This window comes from Narcine bancroftii, chromosome 6 (genome assembly GCF_036971445.1).
Source record: "Narcine bancroftii isolate sNarBan1 chromosome 6, sNarBan1.hap1, whole genome shotgun sequence".
Taxonomy (NCBI): domain Eukaryota; kingdom Metazoa; phylum Chordata; class Chondrichthyes; order Torpediniformes; family Narcinidae; genus Narcine; species Narcine bancroftii.
The window spans coordinates 214,889,975-214,911,779 of record NC_091474.1 but is presented as its reverse complement, the minus strand read 5'-3'; the positions used below and the strand labels follow the sequence as shown (position 1 = coordinate 214,911,779).

Genomic DNA, 21,805 nt, shown 5'->3' with positions numbered 1-21,805 from the left:
GGTTCGAACCTCCGCCGCATTGTGTCGCTAACTGCATCACCAACAATGCCACCCTGAACTTTCCTCTCATCCTTCTGTGCTCTAAAGAGAAAAGTCCCAGCTTTGCTGACCTTGCCTCATTAGACTTGTTTTCCAATCCAGGCAACATCCTAGTTAATATCCTCTGCTTCCTCTCCATTTCCCAGTCTGTATGACTGAGAGGGGAGCTTCCAATTGGTATTCTCATTAGAGAGCTACCCATGTCCTTCCAGCGGGTAAAAGTTTGGGGGAAGCTGTGGTCTAAAGTATGATGAAAAGAGGTGAGTTGCTGCAGTGCATCCCATCTATGGTATAAATTGTGATTGTGAGTTGGTGGTGGAGTGAGTGAATGGATGCCAATGGTGAGTCAGTCACATATATGGTACAAACTCCTGCGATTGTGTGTTGGTGGTGGAGTGAGTGAATGGATGCCAATGGTGTAAGGGAATGCCAGTGGATAATAGCTGGGTTTTCTATTGTTGATATTGACGTTGCCTGGCATTTATATTGCATGGTTTTGACTCGCCAGCTATCAATCCAGGCCTGGATGTTCTGGACTGCTTCATTAACTGAGGTATCACAAATGGTGCTGCGCATTGTGCAACCATCAGCAAACATCCCTGCTTTTGACCTTACGATTGAAAGGAGGTCATTGATAAAGTAGCTGAAGATGTTTGGCCCTGAGCCACTATCCTGAGGAACTCCAGAGGAGATGTCCTGTGTCTGAAATTTTTATACTCCTACCACCAGAACCATCTTCCTTTGTGATAGGTATGATTCTGAATAGTGAAAGGCTTTTCCTCTATGACCTGGTTTATAACCAGGGTTCATTGATACCACAGTCGATCAAGCGCTGCCATGATGCCAAAGGCAGTTACTCTCACCTTAACTGCAATTCAGCTCATTTGTCCATGTTTGGTCTAAGTCTGCAATAAGGTCAGAAGGTAAGTGACATTGGCAGACCTCACATTGAGTTGCTGTGAGCAAGCCCTTGCTATTAAGTGGCACTTGTTTAGTATCGTCTATTATTCCTTCTAACTCTTTGTTAATGGTTGAGAGTTGACTAATGGAGCAATAATTAGCTCACGTGGATTTGTCCATCTTATTGTCAAAAGACTATGGCTGGAGAATATTCCACATTGTCGAGTTGATGACAGTGTTATAGCTGTACCAGAACATCTGGGCCAAAGAGGAGACAAGCTCTGGCACACAAGTCTTCAGTACTATTGTCAGAATGTTCTTAGAATCCACAGCCTTTTCAGTATTCAATATATTTATCAATTTTGTCATTTAACCTTTATTGGGATTTCTTTCATAAAGGGACATTAATAAAAATCTTTAGCTTTTGTGATTAGTCTTCTAATGCTTTCCTATTTTTCAATTTATTTTACCCAAGTCACTAAATTGCCTTGATGAAAGTACGAAGACCATCAGAAGAATAAGGCAACTTACCCCTTAGGTTAAATTGTATGGCATCTGGATATTGAATTTGCTTGTGCTAGGAGTCAGAGGGTGGCAGTGGAAGGTTTTTTTTTCCAGAATGCAGGCCTGTGACCAGTGGTAGGCAGCAGGGATCAGAGTAGGTCAACAGTTGTTCATTATCCATATTAATGATTTTGAGGAAAATGTAGATGGTATGGCTAAAAGGTTTGTGAATGCCACCCAAAATTTGTGGTATAGTGGACAATGAAAAGGTTTTCTGAGAGTAACAGGATCTAGATCAACTGGGAAAGTGGGTAAAGGATGGCAGACGGAATTTGACTCAGATAAATGTTGATTTTGGTAAGTTAAATGCAGGACTTTTTTAGGTATTTGCAAGTTAGGAATTTTCTTCAGTCTAAATTGAATGTTTTTTTCTTGAATTGGAAACTCAAATATTCTTGATCCACATTTTGATCTACAATTTGTTTACAATGGATTGATATCACATATTAATGTTGACTTATTGGATTTAAGATTAGCCCTAATGGCTAAGATTTAATATAACTCTTTCAGATGAGATTTGGCATTCCACTCTTAGTTTGATTAATGATTCTTCATTTTGTGCAAGGTACTGTTTATTACAATTTATGGTGGTACACAAAGTACACATGTCTAAACTCAAATTATCCCATTTCTAATCAGATGTTGATCTATTATGTGAAAAGTGTAAAATTTTTGAAGCCTCACTGATACATATGTTTTGAGAATGTCCTAAATCAGGAAAATATTGGCAGAATATTTTTCAGTCTCTATCAATGATTTTTAAGATCAAATTAGATCCATCCCCTTTAATTGTCCTGTTTGGTTTTTCACGCGGACTGGATAAACTTTTATTGGCACCTTAAGTAAAAGTTTTACCTTTTAGCACCTTGATAGCCAGACGAACAGTTTTAATGAAATGGAAGGATGAACTCTTTCTGACTTATGCACAGTAGATACATGATGTAGTGACATATCTAAGTTTAGAGAAAATTAGGTATAACATTAAAGATAAAAAGTTTCAGTTTAAAAAGGTATGGGGCCCACTTATTGAATACTATCACAATTGGCAGTTTTAGGTGATCTGGCTGCTCTTGTGCTGATCTTCCTGTCTTCTGGAGGTTGCAATTTGATCCATCTTTGAATTTTTCTTGTAACCTTGATTAGATTAGTATTAGTTTAAGGGGGTTTTATTTTTATTTTTAATAAATGGATTTATCGGGTTTAATTATGATTATCCTAGACAATAGCTCTTATTTTAGATACTATATTAAGATATAATTAGGTTTGTTATAATATTATTTAACTGATTTTTATGTATAATTATTTTAACAATCATATTTAACAATTAGGGATAACATTTAAAAGTTGTCATATTGTACATTTAATTTTATTATATTCATTCCCTATATTGATAACGTATATGGATCATTATGTTAAACTCAATAAAAATATTTTAAAAATAAATTTAAAAGCAGGGCCAGACTTGCATAATAAATGGCAGGGCATAGTATGTGTTGTAGAACAGAGGGATTCAGGGGTGCAAGTGCCTAATTCCCCAAAAGTGGCAACAACAGTAGAGGGGGTGGTGAAGAAGGTTTTTGGCACACTAATGCTCATCGGTACTAGAGTTGTGAGTTATATTACAACTGTACAAGATGTTGTTGAGGAAAGATTAGATGAAGAGTTTTTTTTTCCCTGGAGCATAGGACTGAATGATGACCTTGGAGAGGTATATAAAATCACGAGGGGGCGGCATGTGTCAGATGAATGGAGACAGTGTTTTTCCTCGAGTATAGTTTTTAGATGAGAGGTGCGAAATCTATAGGGGATCTGAGTGTCATAGAGGATGGTGGATTTATGGAGTGAGCTGCCAGACGAAGCGCTAGAGGAGGGAACAATTACAAAGTTTTAAACACATATGTACAAATTTCCATAATAATTATTTAGAAGGCAAATATGGTAGGCACTTCGGTCAGCATGGACGAGCTGGATGAATCTAATTGAAGTCTGGCACCTGTGGCTGACGGGACTACTGAAAGCCATGATGTGTTATCTACTCGGGACTTGAGGCTGAAGATTCTTGCTAATACTTCATTCTTCACCCTCCTCCGAGTGAATAGGTTCGTGTTCAACGCGAAATGACGAAACCCAAATTGGCGGAAGGAGATGAAGATGAGAATGGATATCCAACAAACCTCGCAGATGTTGGAAACGTGATGGAAGAAGAACTGGGTGAACCCTGCTTTAGATGTTTGGGGTGACCATGAAAAGATGACTGCGTTCAAACTTTCTAAAGTGTATATCAAATTTCAGTTTAAACCACTTGATAATCACAGAGTAGTTTGGATGCGGAGTTAACACGCAGCACCAGAACTTAAATCAACGAGAGCAAACCCTGCCAGGCCCTGAAGCAACACGATCCTTTGGGAGGGAGGGAGGTGACCCACAGTGATTGGTGATCTACTGCGATCAGTGGCGGTGTCCCCTGGTAGAGTCGAAGCTTAGTGCAAGGTCCGATCCCTCCCCATCACACGTCAGCGAGTTGCTGCTCAGTTCAAAATAGACCACGGCTAATTTCAATGAGAAACCTGTGGGTTAGGGGATACTTACCTGTTTGAGACCTAAGCTGACAGGTACATGGATGGGAGAGGGATGGAGGTCTATGGACTGGGTGCAGGTCGCACAGACGAGAAGGGCGGAAATGGGCCTGTTTCTGTGCTGAAGTATTCTATGGTTTTATGGTTCTGAGCATTTTCCCTTTCCCCGCCCGACAATTTCGCACTTCTTGTACAATAAGGATCGCTGGAGTGAATTTCTCCTCCCGACGACTGGGTCAGCCGAATGGTTCAGGCGGCTGCACCACGAAATCGAGGTGGTTCATGTTTATATCTATATCCGAATTTTATTGCCGCTTAAAATGTTTTTGCAGTATTGGGTGCACCCGGAAGCAGAGAGGACGTGGTGACTGGCGATCTTCTCGACCCCCGCGCCTGAGAGAGAGAGAGTTGGAAGCGCAGCCAGGGAATTTCGGTTGGAGACCACGCATGAGAAATCCAGTTCACACCCATTAGTTGGCCAAGTTCCATCCAGATATCAATTCTTCTTTTGTCAAGTACGCAAAGAAACTGAGATATGGTGCTTGGAGATTTATAAAATACCTTTGTAGATTCGGTAAAATTGTACTTAATATATAAAATAAACAGTGGGGTTTCCGATCGATGAGTAGATTGTCAATTTTCTGACTACATACCCTTAAGGACCCCATATTCGAAAACACAGATAGTTCATCAACATCTGAAAAAGAAGCCGTCTTTATGTAACTCTAAGAATTTGCTCCGTTTTGAACAAACTCTGTAGAATAAAAAGAGATCGAAAATGATGTAACCCCTCAAGTCTGTTCCCCCCAGTTGAATACGAATGTGATGTTTTACTCAGCGCCACTTTCCTATGGGAATCTTCCTTCTCTTGATTACCTTCATGCCCCAATCCATCCATCTTTGATGTCATTTGCCATTTAATACGCCAAAGTTGCAGTTAAAAAAAAAACATGTTGAAATGAACACCAAAAAAAAAATCCATTCCTAAATGCTCATCCCTCGTTCTTCAGGATACGAAGTAGCGTGTATCCGAAATAGTATTTGCAACGATTTGAGAAATTTAAGGCTTCATTTTCCCAAGGAAGTGGGCGGGTGGGTTTAAACATTGCACCCACTATATAAACGACTTGTTAGTTCTCTGCCGACATATTTAGTTATTCTTTTTTCAACCACTGTCAGGATTTATTAGTGTCATATTATTGGGCGCTCTTCGATTATCGAGTGTGTTCAAGATAACAGAGCTACAGTGGATTTACCAGCAACAGTATTTATCGCCTCCATTCCTTTCAAAACACCGTGGCAAGAAAATAAAATAGCCAACGTATTAAGAACCGGTAAGGTATTCTGTTTCCCGAACGAGTCGAAGTGCGCTCAGAACCAGGAAAGGTTCTGCCAGTCCAACCATTGACTTGCCACCATTGGTTTCAATCGACTCCAGCCTCTACGACCATCTCTGTGCTTGTTGTTGGGAAATTATTAATTGTTATTGATTGTAATTTTGCAGCATATATCACTTGACACATTTTAACAGACTCAATTTCATATGAGGCTTATTAAACGGTGTGAAGATAGATCAGTATCACTCGCATTGGAAGAATCGTTTGCAAAACTTTAATTTTTACAGCACGTAAACATTGCCGTTAAAAGTGGCCAGGTCTCTCACTCCTATGCAAAAGTATTAATTATACGCCTGCGGGGTATTCGTTCAGTGTTATTGAGGGAATAAGATTATAAAGGATTAAAAGTAAATTCAATTGTATACATGTTGGAATGAAGAATTCCTGTAAAGAACTCAGGGCATTGCACTTCAATTAGATATCTGGTATCAATTTCAAATACGATCGATGTTTTAATGTGTTTTATTTTAATGCTAGAATGGCATACATTCATGCTAAATAATAATTTCACCTGCTTCATTGAGGAACAGAACGTGTCTGGGCTTTCTCTCATCATAAAAAATTAAAACCGCTGTGGTATGATTAATATTCAATAGATGAAGTCTCATTAAAGACATCTTTAGTAGCACTTTCAAGCTACAGTGTACCAACAACATGTGTCTCTTATTAGCAATATAAATAAAACAGTGTTTGTGTGGGAAATTAAGGCCCAGACAGTTGTGAAATATGGAAAAGAAATAACAGATCCACTTGAGCAGACATTCATGTAGAAAAAAAACCACAGTCTGCACCACTGACACCTTTTCTCACACTCCAATTTTCGTGATGAATATATTGTTTTCCTTTTATATTTATTAGTTTTGCTCCTCGCGGGTTATGTGTTAATCATATTTAGGATGTTGTCGGCAGGTTTTCCTATCTGAAAATCGGCACCAAGCGAGACTTTCATTGTATCGGTACATTGTACTTGGGCACATGACAATGAACCCATTCGTTCATTCATATTCCGACTACTCTGTGGAACTTACTCAAAACATTCCCTCAAATGTCAGGAAACATGCTTTAAATGAAGAGCATAAATGCATTAACTCTGACCAAAAAAAAACTTCATTCCTAAAATTATATGACAAATTGTAATTAAACTGTGTATGTCCTCCAGTAGTCTTCGCGTTTTAATTATTTTTTTGTACTCCGCTCAACGTTTACTTTTCAAACTTCATAGCATAATTAAACTTTGCTCTCTTCTTGTACCTTTAGCATTGGTGGACTCAGTGCAATGGTGCTCAGCGATTCTGTATTGATACTTCATTTCAACATTGCCTCGCGAAAAGAGGATGTTTAGGTCTTGCTAACATCTTGTGTGCAATTATATATTTTCTGTTTTGACAACTTTTACGCTCTTCTGGTTCCGAGGAGCTTTATGGAACCTCGTGAACGAGATTATTCCAGAGATCAACGGTTATCAATAAATGCATTAATATTTCGATGGTCTACAAAATGAGACCCAGGCACTCATTCTTTTTCAATGTTCAATAACTATGTGCTGAATCACATTTAGACTCGAATTATTATCATCTATTAAAAAATGATCTACATTCCCATGCACAATTTTTTCCCAATCGTCAAAAAGAGTTTGAGAATCTCTTCGTTCCAATTTCGTATCAATTCTGGCTCAAGGCAGCAGAAGTGCTTTTTTTTTGGCTTTAAGGCGAGGTCAAAGGTCGACATCGACGTGTCCCTCTCCGCCTCGCGTTTTGCACCGCAGCGGGCGTGTGACCTGGGCTGGGATGGTGGCCAATGGGAGGCACGCTTTAGGCGTATGATTGACACCTGGGCGGGACCGGCGCATCAGGGCGACTGGAGACAGACTGGGAAAAGGCTGCCGGCGAAAAGTTGCGCTGCACACTGTTCTTCCAGGCAGCCAAAGTTCAGCGCAGCGAGCAGTCCGCGCATCAGCGGTGGCCCGCCACCCTCATAACAACGAAAGGGAGGGGGAAACAAAATAAAGCACAACAATCCGAGGACGTAATTGCCCTTGGCCACTTTCCGACCGTTTGCGGAAGATTGCCCAACTGCCCCAGAACATGCAACCTGACTTTTAATGAATAATCCAAGGTGAGCAGTAAGACATGTGGGCAATGTTAGCAGCAGTGAGTGCCGTGGTGGTGTACGTGAAGTAAATATTCTAGGAATTGCAACAACTGAACACATGTAGTTGGAGACTTCAATAAAGATCGACAGTGTCTCCAGCAGTGTTAACATTTTCGTTCACATGGTTCTGGATTAAATTGTAGATACGATTAGAATGAAGCCATGAGCTACCTGGTCATCGGGCACGACCACACTTTCCCTTTGCTTCTGTTTTCGAACTGAAACGCGTTGCTTTTTCGTCTTGTAATGCCTGTGACTTTCTGTCTTCCTCCAGAGCCTTGTCTTCTCGCGGGTATGAAAGTGAAGCCCCCTGACAGTTGCGGCTGAAATAAGAAAGGGAACTTTTGGGACTGAGGGTGTCTGGATTATGGCTCCTTCTCTACGAAAGCAGTCTCCTTCCAGGTATAAAAACACAGCAGAGAGCCGCACCACCGGCACTGCACTGACAAACCTTCTGCAAGAGTCCTGATCTCCACTGATTGCGTTTCAAAACTCCAAACATATAAAATACACTGACTGCTCCACGATCTTAACATGCCATTGATTTGAAACACAGGTCTGGATGTTCTTGAATGTTTCGACTTCAACGCTTTCCCGCGTAATGTTGGCACATTTAGTTTAATTGAAGAGGGGGAGGGTAGTTATTCACCACCCCCTAAAAAAAAACAATTAATTTCGACATATATGCTGGCTTCACACGTGGTGTCAAAACCACAACCATTTCTTTTCTTGGGGGGAATGAACCTATGGCGACTGCGCTGTAAGAAAAGGGAAAAGACATCGAAATGAAGGAAAAATCCAAAAATGCTGCCCGAACGAGACGGGAGAAGGAAAACAGCGAATTTTATGAACTGGCCAAATTACTGCCACTGCCGTCCGCAATAACCTCACAGCTCGACAAAGCTTCAATCATAAGACTGACAACCAGCTACTTGAAGATGAGGGTGGTTTTCCCTGAAGGTAAGTAACTATCAAAATTGGTTTCCGCCGGGGGGGGAAATTTTGCGGTTGTTTGGAGAACTGAAGTTCACAGACTGGATGTGCGACGAACGAATGTATTGATGTTGGGGGGAGAAAAAACGAACCGCGCACATTAGAGCATTTGCTGCTTTGGCAGGTGAACAGTGTTCAGCGTAGGCGAGTGCTGCTGGGTTTGTCCTCTGTTCGCAAAGGCCGGGGAGATGAATACCCAAGGTGGGTGTCTTCATCGCCACTTGATCAATAATGTGTCTCTATATTTTTTTTCATAAATAAATACAAATAAGAAGAAACACAAAATATGACTTTAAAAATAATACCGTTCATTTGCAGCGAATGTAAGTTTGTGAACATTGGGCTATTCAGATACACAAACATGCCGCAATCCATTGGTTTTAAGGGAATTAGTATTTACATTTAATTTTCTTATTTATGCTTTTAGAATCTAACAGTCAATTCAGGAAAGCAACATGGCAATTGCCGTTTACAGATGCAAATATATCATGAGACAAAAAAACCGGTTGCGAGAAAAATATAATGCACCATATTTCTAAAAGTAATTGAATTTATTAAGTTCAAAATATACGAAAATGGATAAAATAAACTAGAAGCTTATAAGAGAAAAACGAAATTGGTGGACTGTTAAAGCACATCGTGGTTTCTAGATGGGTAGACAACGGCCGCAAGACTGGTATAACGTATGTTAATATCTCATGAAAAGAGATGCATCGTATGTGTTACTGTATCCCGCCTTGTGAGGCCACAGCCACACGCATTCATTTTTGAAGTGTGACATTTCGACCGCAGGATGTCTCAGGGATTGAATCCCACAGACCGGCTTCACCCATGGGCCCAGGATGGCGTCTCTAGGCCATTATACATTTCTTTTTGCGGTCTGTTTATACAGTTCATAATTAAGGGAATCTGCACATTGTAAGGTACCTAGTGTTGGCAGCGAACTAAATATCGTGGATGCTGCTTTGTGTGAGCCTGTGATGAAAAGGAAATATACAATCCAGCCGCGACGCGCTTTGAACAGTGTGCACATCCGGTTATGGTTTTATCAGCTTGTGATTTTAACACCTTGTTCCAGAGGTTGCAAGCTCCACTAATCATTCAACTTACTCCTGTTCTTAACGTCTCGGTTTCAATAGCAAAATGTTTGTGATTCTACCCTCCTCCTCCCCCCCCCTCCTTGTTCCCCCCACCCCTCCTTGTTCCCCCAGCACACTTCTCTAAGGTGATTTACCGGCCCCAATGGGCTTTTTGGAGAGATGTGTCCATTACGTGTTTGCATATCTGACGAGTTGAAGCATATGGTGCATCTTGTAAGGCGACGAGTCATCTATAGGGTTTCAGAGGGAGGGAGAGAGAAAGATAGGAAGAGAGACTGTAGACCTACCCGTTAGCAACTCCCTCTAAAAACATTTTAAATCTCAAGAGAACCTGAGAGCAACGTGCACTGTAGCAACAACTGCTAACCAAGCGGCGGCCTAAACCGTTAGGGAGGAGGTGCAGTGCACACAAGTGCTGGAGAAACCCAGCAGGTCAACACAGCATCCACAGAGTGTAAAAGGCGGCCCCGAGCCCTTCTTCGAAAGAAGGGTTGAGGCCCAAAGTCTTTTACTTTATTTTGGTGCTGCGTGACCTACAGAGTTTTTCCAGCACTTTTTTTGTACCTCAGCCACCGCAGATTTTCTCGATTATAGAGGTGAATGTCGGTGTTTTATCTGGCGAGCTTATTTCCTCGTGTTGAACTCTTGCGCCGTGGACTAAACATTCACAATCCCTCCCTTAGATTTTTCTTGCTGCATGCCACACGTCTTCTCGTGTCAAATAGAAAATGTTGCTCGACATACGTTCGATTTTGATCAGCTCAGGTCGAGAAAGGGCTGGGCGTTCCTCGAACACTTTTTTTTAAATTAAATCGCTCCCCCTGTAATAAATGTGTTCTTGCGAGATGCTCACACCAGATTTAAGAAACTCGTCAAGGAGAAAGCGCAGGGCTGGTGTCGTTATTGCCAATGCAGTTGATGCGGGCAATGATTAGTTATTACACTCTGTGCATAAAATAGCTCGAACTAAAAATCTGGGCGAGGTTCTTTCCTTGAAGATGCGGTGGATGTACCGCAATCTTTCCCATTACAACAGAGTTCAATAGTCCTCCAAAGTGCCAAAACAAGTGTTGCAAGTTCATCGGAGGTCAAACCCCAGAACAGTGAGAATGGTTGGAAACGTTCAGGCATGACAATTTTGGACGATGTTTAGATTTTCGATGGTTATGAAGGCAGAAGGAACCAGCACTAAATATAATTAAACTGTGATGAATTGTAGAAGCATTGAGGACCAGTCATTAAGGAACCTGCTGAGGTTTCCAAAGCAGTGGCTTGAAATGTTCCATGAGTCAAGTTTGCCATCCTGGTACTCTCAACAACTCCGGGATTTTTTTAAAAAAAACAACACTTTCACTCTAAAGCCTGGTGTGTTCGACACAGGGAGAATTTGTATCATAGAGGGAGTAAGATGGATATCCACACATTTAAGTTTCAAGTTACTTTAATTCGTGCCGATTGTTTAGAAATGGTGAATACATTTTTGACCCAAAAAAATCTAAATTGGGAAATATATGATAAAATAATCTGACTGCTCCAAAGAAAATCCGGACGCAACCGATGAATATATTTCGAGTTAAACAAATACAATATTTGAATCGTTGTTCGCTTCAAACTCTCTTAAGGGTAACCTTAACTGACAGCAATGATTCCCCCTTGCCCCCGCCCTCGACTCACTGAACTTAAAAAAACATATTGACCGGGACAGTGCCAGGTGGGTCAATTCGCGTTAAAACGGGGATTCCCTGGAGATTGGGAGTTTATTTGGGAATAACTTTCCATTTACATCTGATTGACTCAGTAAAACAAGGGACTCGGAGAATTTAGTGAAGTAGCTGCTCTCGCTGATGTTTTAAAGGTTAGATCAACTCTCGCAACCTGGAAAAGAGAACCTCTAAATACAAAACAAGCCCACATAGACGGCGTGAGATGTTAGGTATTTTGACATGAACACGACCAATCGAATAGTGCTAGCGTCATTCTGTATCCATAACACAGCAGCAGACATCTCTTGGTGTGGGAAATCTGTAAGTAATGTCACGACAGCGGCTTCGAAACGCCTGCTGCCTCTCGATAAGCAGAGCAGTAACCAAGGAACTCAGATGCCTGACGTTTCGGGGCAATTCTTACAGCTCCAACAAGTACAGTGTTGCAGCCAGTTCAATCAACAATCGCGACCTATTTGATTATAAAGTCCCTCGGTTGTAGCTATAACACGTGGAAAAATACTTCTTAGTAGTTCAAACACCAATCAAAGTTGACAATTCCCCCAAACAAACAAAAATGTATAATATTGGCGGACAAAGGGGTAACATTATGAGCAAGAGGGAGGCCTCTCAAATTGTTCCTCGAAGTCGAAAGTTGTTGTTTTCATTTATCGCTAATCAGGAAACCTTTCCGTTCAAGATCTCTGTTTTCCTTCGTTAACGCGTCGTTTTAAGGGGTCATCACCGTTTTAAGACTTCAGAGAACTTTTGTTGATCAATTCACAATTTAGCTGACATTTACTACTGATTGTGGGGCCCACAGATGCCATCATGATTTATCAAGAGTGTTAATATAGATGCGCGGTCCCACCTTTCCTCAGAAGTTTATTACAGTTAGAATGAAACACAATATGGGGCTCGGCATTTAGAAGTCTTTTGCACAGCGACTGACCATCATGACCTGCCTTACAGCTCTCTATTCTGCAACATTCTACACGTGAGATACAGAGGCGGGGGCATTTCAAGTTCATATGGACAATATTTATTAATACCATAAATCGCGTTTGTGTTACTCTTCCATCAGATAGCCGGCTGGAAAGTGTTTCTTAATGTAGCTATAAATGGCAATTGTGGAGAATCCACCGAGGTCAAACGGTCAGACGTTTCTTTTCTTTCTGTTTCTTTTATTTAGCTCGAAGGAGAGCAAAATAAACACGAAAAACAACAGGTCCTTTTACCAGGCTTTAATCAGATTCCATTGCGAGCTATGAAACATTCACATTTCTCTTACATCTGGGTGGACTAACTCCAACCGCACGGCGGTTCAGCCAGATAGTCAAATGTAGAATCCATCGGCTCGCTCACTCTCTCTCTCTCTCTCACACACACACACACACACACACACCCACACCACATTGTGCACACCATATAGGCCCCATGGAGCTGGACGGTCTGAGAGTAAGACCCAAAATATTCACAAAAGATCAGAAGAACACTCGTACTAACATTTGATGTTGGGTCATGCATATTCAGACTGACATCCTCACCTCAGACATAGCTAAACACACACAGATATTGAATGAAAAGATAACTTTAACAAGGAGACAAGAGGAATACATTTCAAATCCAGCAGTCCCAATGCACGTGGAAAACAGTCTCCAATTATTTCAAACATTTTGATTTATTTTAAAATCAAACTGCGGGGTCATGTTTCCTATTGCTTACTGTAATTTCTCATTTCTCAGTTGTGGGGCTTGTGGAAATGGAGGCAGTTGGTAGAGTCTCGCTCCTCCCAAGGCTTTATCCAGCCTGAGTCTAAAGGAAATATCGATCCTCAATATGTGAGCTGTTTCCTGATTTAAAAACTGCCGTATGTTCTGCTGCTTGAGATGGTGCAGGTACACGAACTGGGTTTAGGTTGATTTGGATTTACCTCTACCAAGTGTGTAGCTTAGGTCTAAAGGTCCTTAGTTTGGAAAGTAGGACTCCCTTATATCAGCCATGGCCGGCATACCTACCATTTCTCGTTATGTTCATGCTGGGTCAACCAGGTGCTCGCTTTCACCTCCCCCACCAAGTTATTCAAATAAGATAGAACAGATTTTTCTGCACTACCTAATGTAAAGAAAGACTAAATACATCTCAGCAAACAGGGTTATATTTCATTTTACACATTGGTTAAATTCCTAATATTTAATTAGGTATTTTCGTATTGAAATTCACTGAAACTATGCGGATGCGAATCGTTTCGATCCTATTGTGAAAACCATGTTGCAGACACACAGTGGATATCAATCGTGCTGCTCCCGTATAAACCGGACTAGATCTACAGTTCATGGGTCTCTTTATTCTTTTAATAAGAGGTTTGTGCACTTAACTTGGTGATCAAAATTCGTTCCGATTCTTATGTTCATGTGCCCCAGAAATATAACACACTCACACACAAACACACCACACACACACACACACACACACACACCACGCACACACACACACACACACACACACACCACACTCACACACACACACAATAGGCTTGAATAAACGGCATGGTCAGGATCTGGTAAGTCAGGTTACTTCTTAACGGGGAGCTTTCGTATATTCTTTTTTTTATGTCGAGAAACAAAGAAAAGTTAAAATCAATTGATTTTTTTTAAAGTGCATCTCAACATTTTAAGGACATGATTTTTAGAAAGCGATGAGAATATGAATCTTTTTTTCGGAAACGTGATGTTAACAGGTCGGTTGTGAATTAGTACCAGATTTATCTGGAATAGGATGCACATTTTTAAAATCAGTCACACTTAGAGAAATTATAATTAAATGGCTTGCGATTTTCATTATAAACGTGGACATTGATTCTGTTCTACACTCCTTATTTAGGGTGTTAAAATACCGTTTGCTGGATTGCCCCTCCCTCGTTTTCCCAATGTATACTTACATGCACATTGTTATTTAATAATGTGAAGATTGGAATTAATTCTGGGAAACTTGGATCGATTTTTTTTATTTTGGATCGTGGAAAGCCCATCTGGAGAATAAGCCGAGCTCAGCACTGATTAGAAACATCGTTCTCCTCGCCAAGATCTGCCTTAAACGGCACCTTTGGGATTTGGTCAATTTTACTGGATCTACTTCGCCTCATTTGGTTACTAATTGGTTTCTTGTTTTATAAATCGAAATCTCATTTTCAGGAAATTACAAAACACAAGCGTCCAGTCCATTGAGGTAATCCGGGTCAGTGGATATTTAAATGGAAATGGGCCTTTCAATGCATTAATTCCGCCGTGGAACTGTTGCGCAAAAACTTTTTTTTGCTCCCCTGTGTGTGCGCTGATGGTTCCCTTAAAATCGAAACCATTTTCGCCACCAGTTCCCGATTGCTTAATGTCACCTTCACCTTCACGACAATTTAAAAGAAAAATGTAATAAAGCAAGTCTTTTAACCGAAAGGCTAATTTGAAGGAGGTTGTGGAATTCTTCCAGGGTAGATTATACGTTTCTGCAAGGCTCTTCTAGCTGGGAAAACGCTTCATCTCCGAAGGTCTCAACACACAAAAGCTACTTGTTACATCTCACGCCTCTTCACGAGTATTTTTTTATCCCATTCTTGTTTTCATTCACCACCCCCCCCCATACACACACACACACACACACACAGACTTTTTTTCTCTCTCTCTCACACACAAATAGATTCTCTCCCCTCTCTCTCGTACACACAGATTCTCTCCCCCTCTCTCACACAAATAGATACTCTCCCCTCTCTCTCTCGCACACACAGATTCTCTCCCCTCCTCTCTCTCTCACACACACACACACACAGATTCTCACCCCTCTCTCACACACAGATTCTCTCCCCCTCTCACACACACAGATTCGCTCCCCCCCTCTCTCTCTCACACACACACAGATTATCTCTCACCCACAGAATTTTTCTCTCTCACACACAGAGAGATTCTACCCCCCCTCTCTCTCACACACACACAGATTTTCTCCTCCCCCCTTTCTCTCTCTCACACACACAAACCCCCGGATTTCTGTTCTGTTGCCTATGCGGCAGTAGGTCAAGTGCAAAAATAGACTTGGATCGCTAGTCTTAAGACAATTCCTCCAGTGATTTGAATGGATTTTCGTTCTATTTAGGAAGTTGTTTACTTTCGATGATTTGCCCAGATCAACCCTTTCGCGCAGTCTCAGAGCAAGAGAACTGACTGCAACAGATTTATTTTTTAAGAGCTGGGTGTTGAATGCACCTTTCATGGCTAGAGGCCATTATTATGTAGTTGGCACGACTGCCAGCATCATAAAAATTGTGGGGTCCATGTTTGTAACATTTATTTTGTACCAGAACAAGGGGGTCGCTTCGCTCCCTTCCAAACAGACAAACCACTTAAAAAAATATTTTATCCTTTAACGCCAGGTAGTTCTAAAGACCAGGGGATTTTGACCGATTTTACGTTCAGGACTGTATTTAAACAGTTTTACAGGAGATAATAACTTGATCGAGTATATAACTTTATTGGACACATCAAATATTACAAACCGCCTCCTCAAAACGTGGCACAATTTCTTAAACATTTTGGGGTGTCGGGATGAGTGGGACTTTCTAAACGCAATGGACTTATTTAGTTAAATCTCAAGGTTTCTTTAAATGAAGCTGTTATTGGCGAAATCCCTCTTCACCCTCAAAAGCACTCAGTCTTGTAAGGAGGCCACTAGGTTGCCTACACTCGAAGGGAACGATCATTTCTTGGCTTTCTCACACTAAAGTGTAAGTTATTTACGGATTCACGTCTGTAAACTCCCCCACTCCTGGCGTTATAATCCCAAATCACCACACCGGGATCCGCTGAAGCCAGAATAGACTTTGCTTAACCCTCTGAGCACTGGGGGCAGGCACAATGATGATAATGGCCGCATTGTGGCTTCAGCAATCTTTTACAAAAGAGTGTGTTGGTGCGCTTTTGTCGACACGGGTCTATAATTCGCTCTCCGTGTGAGGTTGACAGCACAAGTGTTTGCTGGAATCTCGTTTATTTGGTTGTCCAATTTGCATCACATCAGTCAAACTATCCAGTTGAATCGTACCCCGTAGCCATCGAGTTAACTTTATACTCTTAGCAAAAAAGGACCACCAGCTCCCAGATCTGTATTTTGTTTGCCGACTGTCGAATTTGCAAGCGGCCAACCAACAACTAACTGACTGATAGAGTGTGGAGTCCAGATTATATATAATGCCGCATAAAATCAGAAGAATAACCAGGGAGCAGAGGAATCTCGTCAGAAAATAAAAGGGTTGGACGCGACCTCATGAAATAGTGCGTCGGGGAATTCTTTCTCATGCACAAGTGTAATAAATTCGGCTGATAGGAAGTGGAAATAAGGAAGCAAATTTCTCCACGCTTTGTTGGTGATAACCAGTGTCGGTCAGATTTAAGATTTCGGTGGAAGCGCGCGGACTGGCACAAATGATGTGGAATAACTCGAAAAACCGAAAAGTTGTGACCGCGAAACCGAGAGAGTGGTCACAGCGAAGATCGCTTCAGGCCCAAGTCTTATAAACTGGGATATGATCCGACCCAAGCCAAAAGATGAAAAGCCAATATTTAATCGTGATAACGTCATTTCAGTTTGGGAGATGAAGTTAATTTTGAATCAAGTAAGGCGCTCGGTCTTACTGCCTGAGAAAATAAACGCCTCCATGAACACTGGTAAAAATCAGTCCGCTCCAAAGCTTGGGCGGCGCCTTTCGATTTTATGTTCCATTTATTGAGCGCTGAAAATCAGTGGAAATGTGGATCAAAAGAAATATAGACTCTTAAAGAAACACCTTCGCTTTGCCCACACATTTGCAGCTTCTCTCGTCAAACTAACCGTGGCGTCGATCAACCGGACTCGGACCAGTCCGTTCATTTAGATATCATTTACGTCTATACAGAAGTCACTTGTTCTGGCGTCGGTCATGGAATGCGTCCCACCCTGTTTTGGGTCACGGGTTCCCAATCTTTACTCACGAGTGGGGTTCTTCACTTGTAAGCTGATCTACTGAAATGGACCGAAGACCCGTCTGCGGAAAATCCACAGTCTGGCACACTCAATACTCTCTTCTTATTTCAGCCAATTACGATATTTACACGGTTTTAGTCGGGGGAGTATTAAAAGCATTAAGTCTGTAAAAGGGACCCCCAATCCTCTCCTCTTAAGTGATGACTTGTAGCTTGTCGTTGGAATACTGCGATAAATCACAGGGAGGGTTGAATGAAATGCAGCGACAAGGATTGCTGTCAATATAAATAGAGCAAATATTTGTTTTAATAGTCTCTGAGCTGTTGGCGCGCATTAAGGTGTCCCTAATCCTCGCATCACGTCGTTTTGTTAAATAGTAAATACGATTATGGGTTGACTATCATTTATTCTTTGGAATATACATTGAACTATTGAAAATAAATAATAGTAGGAAAATGTTTTATATAAACATTTTATTATGCAACTCTATTTACTTGGTGCGCTCATACAAACCATTGAGAACATGTAAAAATATATTTCTCGAAAAAATGCGGCTTGAAATAAAACTAGAATCAATTCGGCTGAAATAGACGCAGCTTTAAAACTGCCCACGCGTCATCTCAAGCCATTTCCGCGGTCCAGGAATGAACTATTCTTGCCGCTTCTTGGGCCGCCGAGGAGTTTGAAAGTTGCTGTTCCGTTTCTTACAGTTTTCATACGTTTTAGGACTAGGTGAAGCCTGGGGGCAGACCAGTCGTACTGGCCACTTGGATAATGTTGGTCGAGAACTGGGATCTCATCTGTTACAGGTAAATCACAAGGGAATATCAATGTTCGTTGCACGTTGGGCGTTCACTCTTCCGAAGAACAATCAAAATTCACAAACGCGCTCCTCTCTCTTACCCTGTCTCACTCTCCCACACCCCCCTCTGTTACCCCCTCTCTCACCCTGCCTCTCTCTCCCACACCCCCTCACTCTGTTACCCCCCCTCCCTCTTACCCTGTCTCTCTCTCCCATACCCCCCTCACTCTATTACCCCCCTCTCTTACCCTGTCTCTCTCTCCCACACACCCCTCACTTTGTTACCCCCTCTCTCTCTTACCCTCTTTCTCTCTTACCCTCTCTCTCTCTCCCACACACCCGTCACTGTTACCCCCTCTATGTTATTCTGTCTCTCACTCTCTCTCCCACACCCCTCTCACTCTGTTACCTCCTCTCTCTTACCCTGTCTCTCTCTCCCACACCCCCCTCATTCTGTTACCCCCCTCTCTCTTACCCTGTCTCTCTCTCCCACACCCCTCTCACTCTGTTACCCCCTCTCTCTTACCCTGTCTCTCTCTCCCACACCCCTCTCACTCTGTTACCCCCCTCTGTAACTCTGTCTCTCACTCTCTCTCCCACACCCCTCTCACTCTTGTTACACCCCTCTCTTTGTTACTCTGTCTCTCAATCTCTCTCCCACACCCCTCTCTGTTATCCTCCCTCCGTTACTCTCTCTCCCACACCCTCTCTCTCTCTGTTACCCCCTCTCTATGTTACTCTCTCTCTCTCTCTCTCTCTCTCTCACTCTCACACACACACACACACACATAAAATAATCTTGCATCTACATTAAGAATCTCTGAGACGACAAGGATTGAGGAATTTTAATTCCTTTGCCTATAAAGTCAACACTTCAAAGCTGGCAAAACTGGTGCTCCTGCTCGATAGTGATGGAAAGCATGGCCTCCTCCTCCCCTGCACCTGACACAGTCCCACAGCCAGCCCGAGAGGGCAAACCTTGCTAAGCCTCTTGGTATTATTATTGACAAATGAATTACTGACATTGCTAATTTAAAATACATTTTGGAACAACAAAAACTACCAAGAACATTAGTAATTACCGTCGAAATAATTGTACAAATTTGAATACAAGTCAATGTAATTAATTAAAGGCGAGTAGATTATGTTTCTTCGAGGCAAACTAAATACCGCTTTAAAGTAATCATAATTTCTCTTTCAGGCATAGTTACCGTCACCCTGTAACGATTTTATAATTTAAAAGAAACCATTTCATAATTACTTGTCAAATTATCTTCTAATCATATTCCCACTTGCAATATTGTGACAGAATTACTGCCATTATATTCCACGTTGGAATGTTTGGTCTCGGCCCGTCTGAGTGTGAACCGGGAGAATATGTTATCCACAGAAAAACAGTGGCTTACATAAATCGTTTCAAGAAAATGTAGGATCATCCAATCTGGGGGACTATTGAATTTTAGCACACAATAAAAACCAGACCAGCGAAGCAGGATTTTCTTCTCTCAATTGCATGTATTAAAAAAAAACTCTACAAATCATTTGCTGTAAAGTGGACAATTTGTGAATGAATGCCCGATATTTTTAAAGATTAAAATTCGGGGAAAGAGTTCAGTTCATTTAACGTGCAGGCTGCATGTAGCTCAGTTCCATCCAAACGTTATTGGTGTTGTAAATGATCAAGATGCGCCTTTCCCCCAGAAACGCTTTTGCCCAATACCTCAGGCAAAGAATGAAGATAGGACCAGGTATTTATTGGAGTAATCAAACGAAATGCAGTATCGTCACAACTCTCGACTGAGCTGACGCTTGTCGCCAAACGACGATGCAATTTTCCGCGTTCTTTTTCTGTCCATCTAGACGCTGGATGGTTTCATCTTTGTGGTCGCTCCAGATGGGAAGATAATGTACATCTCCGAAACGGCGTCAGTTCATCTGGGACTATCACAGGTAGGAGATGGCTTCTCTCCCCTCATTGCTGAGCTTTCTCTGCTGATGTTATGCATTAGGAAAATATGCACCCATTTATTTGTAGTTTGAAAAGATGTATAAACTCGCGCAGATAAAACATTATTTGCATGTTGGTATTTATCACGTATTGAAACGAAGACCTGAATTGACTGATAGATTCGATCGGTGCCTCCTGTCCTTTGTCGAGTCGTGATTGATCCTTCAGATAAAATATATTCATTATGTTTCTATTGTGTACTCACATCATTCAGAAGCATTTCCAGGGACTGAATGAAGATAGAATTCCGGACTAAGCCAGGACCATTGTTTGGAGTTGCTGGCTCAGAGATAGCTACTTTATAAACTTCAGCTCGTGATCAGAATTGAAGATTCATAAAAATAACGTAGCAGGCAAAATTGACACAATCCTTATATTAAAAAAAAAATTAAACCCAGGATCAAGGAACCACTATGAATTTAATGTTGCTGTATGCTGCTTGCCAAAATAATATTTTGATTGGCTCCATCCTCATTTTTAGAGTTAAATCCAAACAACCTTCCCACTCTGGGTTTTGTTGATGCAACTCGCCATGGACTGTTATGTGATTCTACGATTTATCTATATTTACTAAATTATTACATGTTTAAAGTTGTCTGAAAAGCTTAGATTAAAAATCCAAGTAGATTTTATTTTGCCAGTAAGGAAACAACCAGTCATGTAAAAATATAAAATAATGTTATCAATTTGTATTCAAAACTGTTCAACTTTTGTTAAATGAAAATGCCTGCCACATGTTCAAATATGGAGACTGTGTGAATAAAGTCACCTTCATATTGGTAACTTTAGATTTTGATCTGCATCACAAAATTAGCAACTTGAGATCTCATCTTTTTTCCAAAAATTATTGTGTTTAAAATCGGCTGCAATAAAATGTCAGTTTGAACTTAAAAAGCAGGGCATTATTTTGGCAGCAACAATATACAAATTTACTCAAGCAACAATTATAATTTCCAAATTTTAAGATTTACTACTTCCACTTTTATGTAAAGAGGTGCATACACGATGAATGATGAACTATCCTCTAATAACATGGTGAAGTATGCAGAAGCTAAAACAAAAACCATTCATAGATCATTTAATGATCATAGAGGGTAATGTTAAAATAATTATATGACAATTGGGAATGTAATGCATCTCCTGCTGGCTTTAGCTTCTGTTGAAGCCTGAGTGGATTGAGAACAGCAATTCAGAGCACTTTACACATACAGCAAGTGAAGTATGCTTTTTGTTTTGGAGAGATGTAATCCTTTTGAATTGTAAGCTTCTTTTTATTTAAAAAAAATCATAAAATGAAAGAAACCTGGAGCTATATGACAACAGTGAGCTCATCATTAGTTCCAATATCATTGTTCCTGAAAATTATTAACAAGGCACTAATGCAGTACGAATATGACAAGTTGGTAATGTGAGTATTTGGGCTTATATCACAGTGTTTTATAATGGAAAGCTCGACGTGCCTCACGGGTCCTTTTTAAAATTGTGCTGAATACTAAATAGTCAGCTAAATAGTTGTCTATTTTACAGCATTAGTGTAAAATAGAGTTCGAAGCTGGCACTGTCTGT

At 41.0% G+C, this 21,805-nt stretch overlaps 1 protein-coding gene across 1 annotated transcript in view; it reads left to right on the top strand.

Moving 5' to 3' along the window:
* The first annotated feature begins 8,412 nt into the window (after positions 1–8,412).
* Positions 8,413–21,805, top strand: part of sim1a (SIM bHLH transcription factor 1a) — an 81,945-nt gene continuing 68,552 nt past the window's right edge. The window contains exons 1-3 of the mRNA XM_069883566.1: positions 8,413–8,587; positions 18,156–18,238; positions 20,092–20,181. Coding sequence (XP_069739667.1) covers positions 8,413–8,587; positions 18,156–18,238; positions 20,092–20,181 — 348 coding nt within the window. The remainder of the gene's footprint in view (positions 8,588–18,155; positions 18,239–20,091; positions 20,182–21,805) is intronic.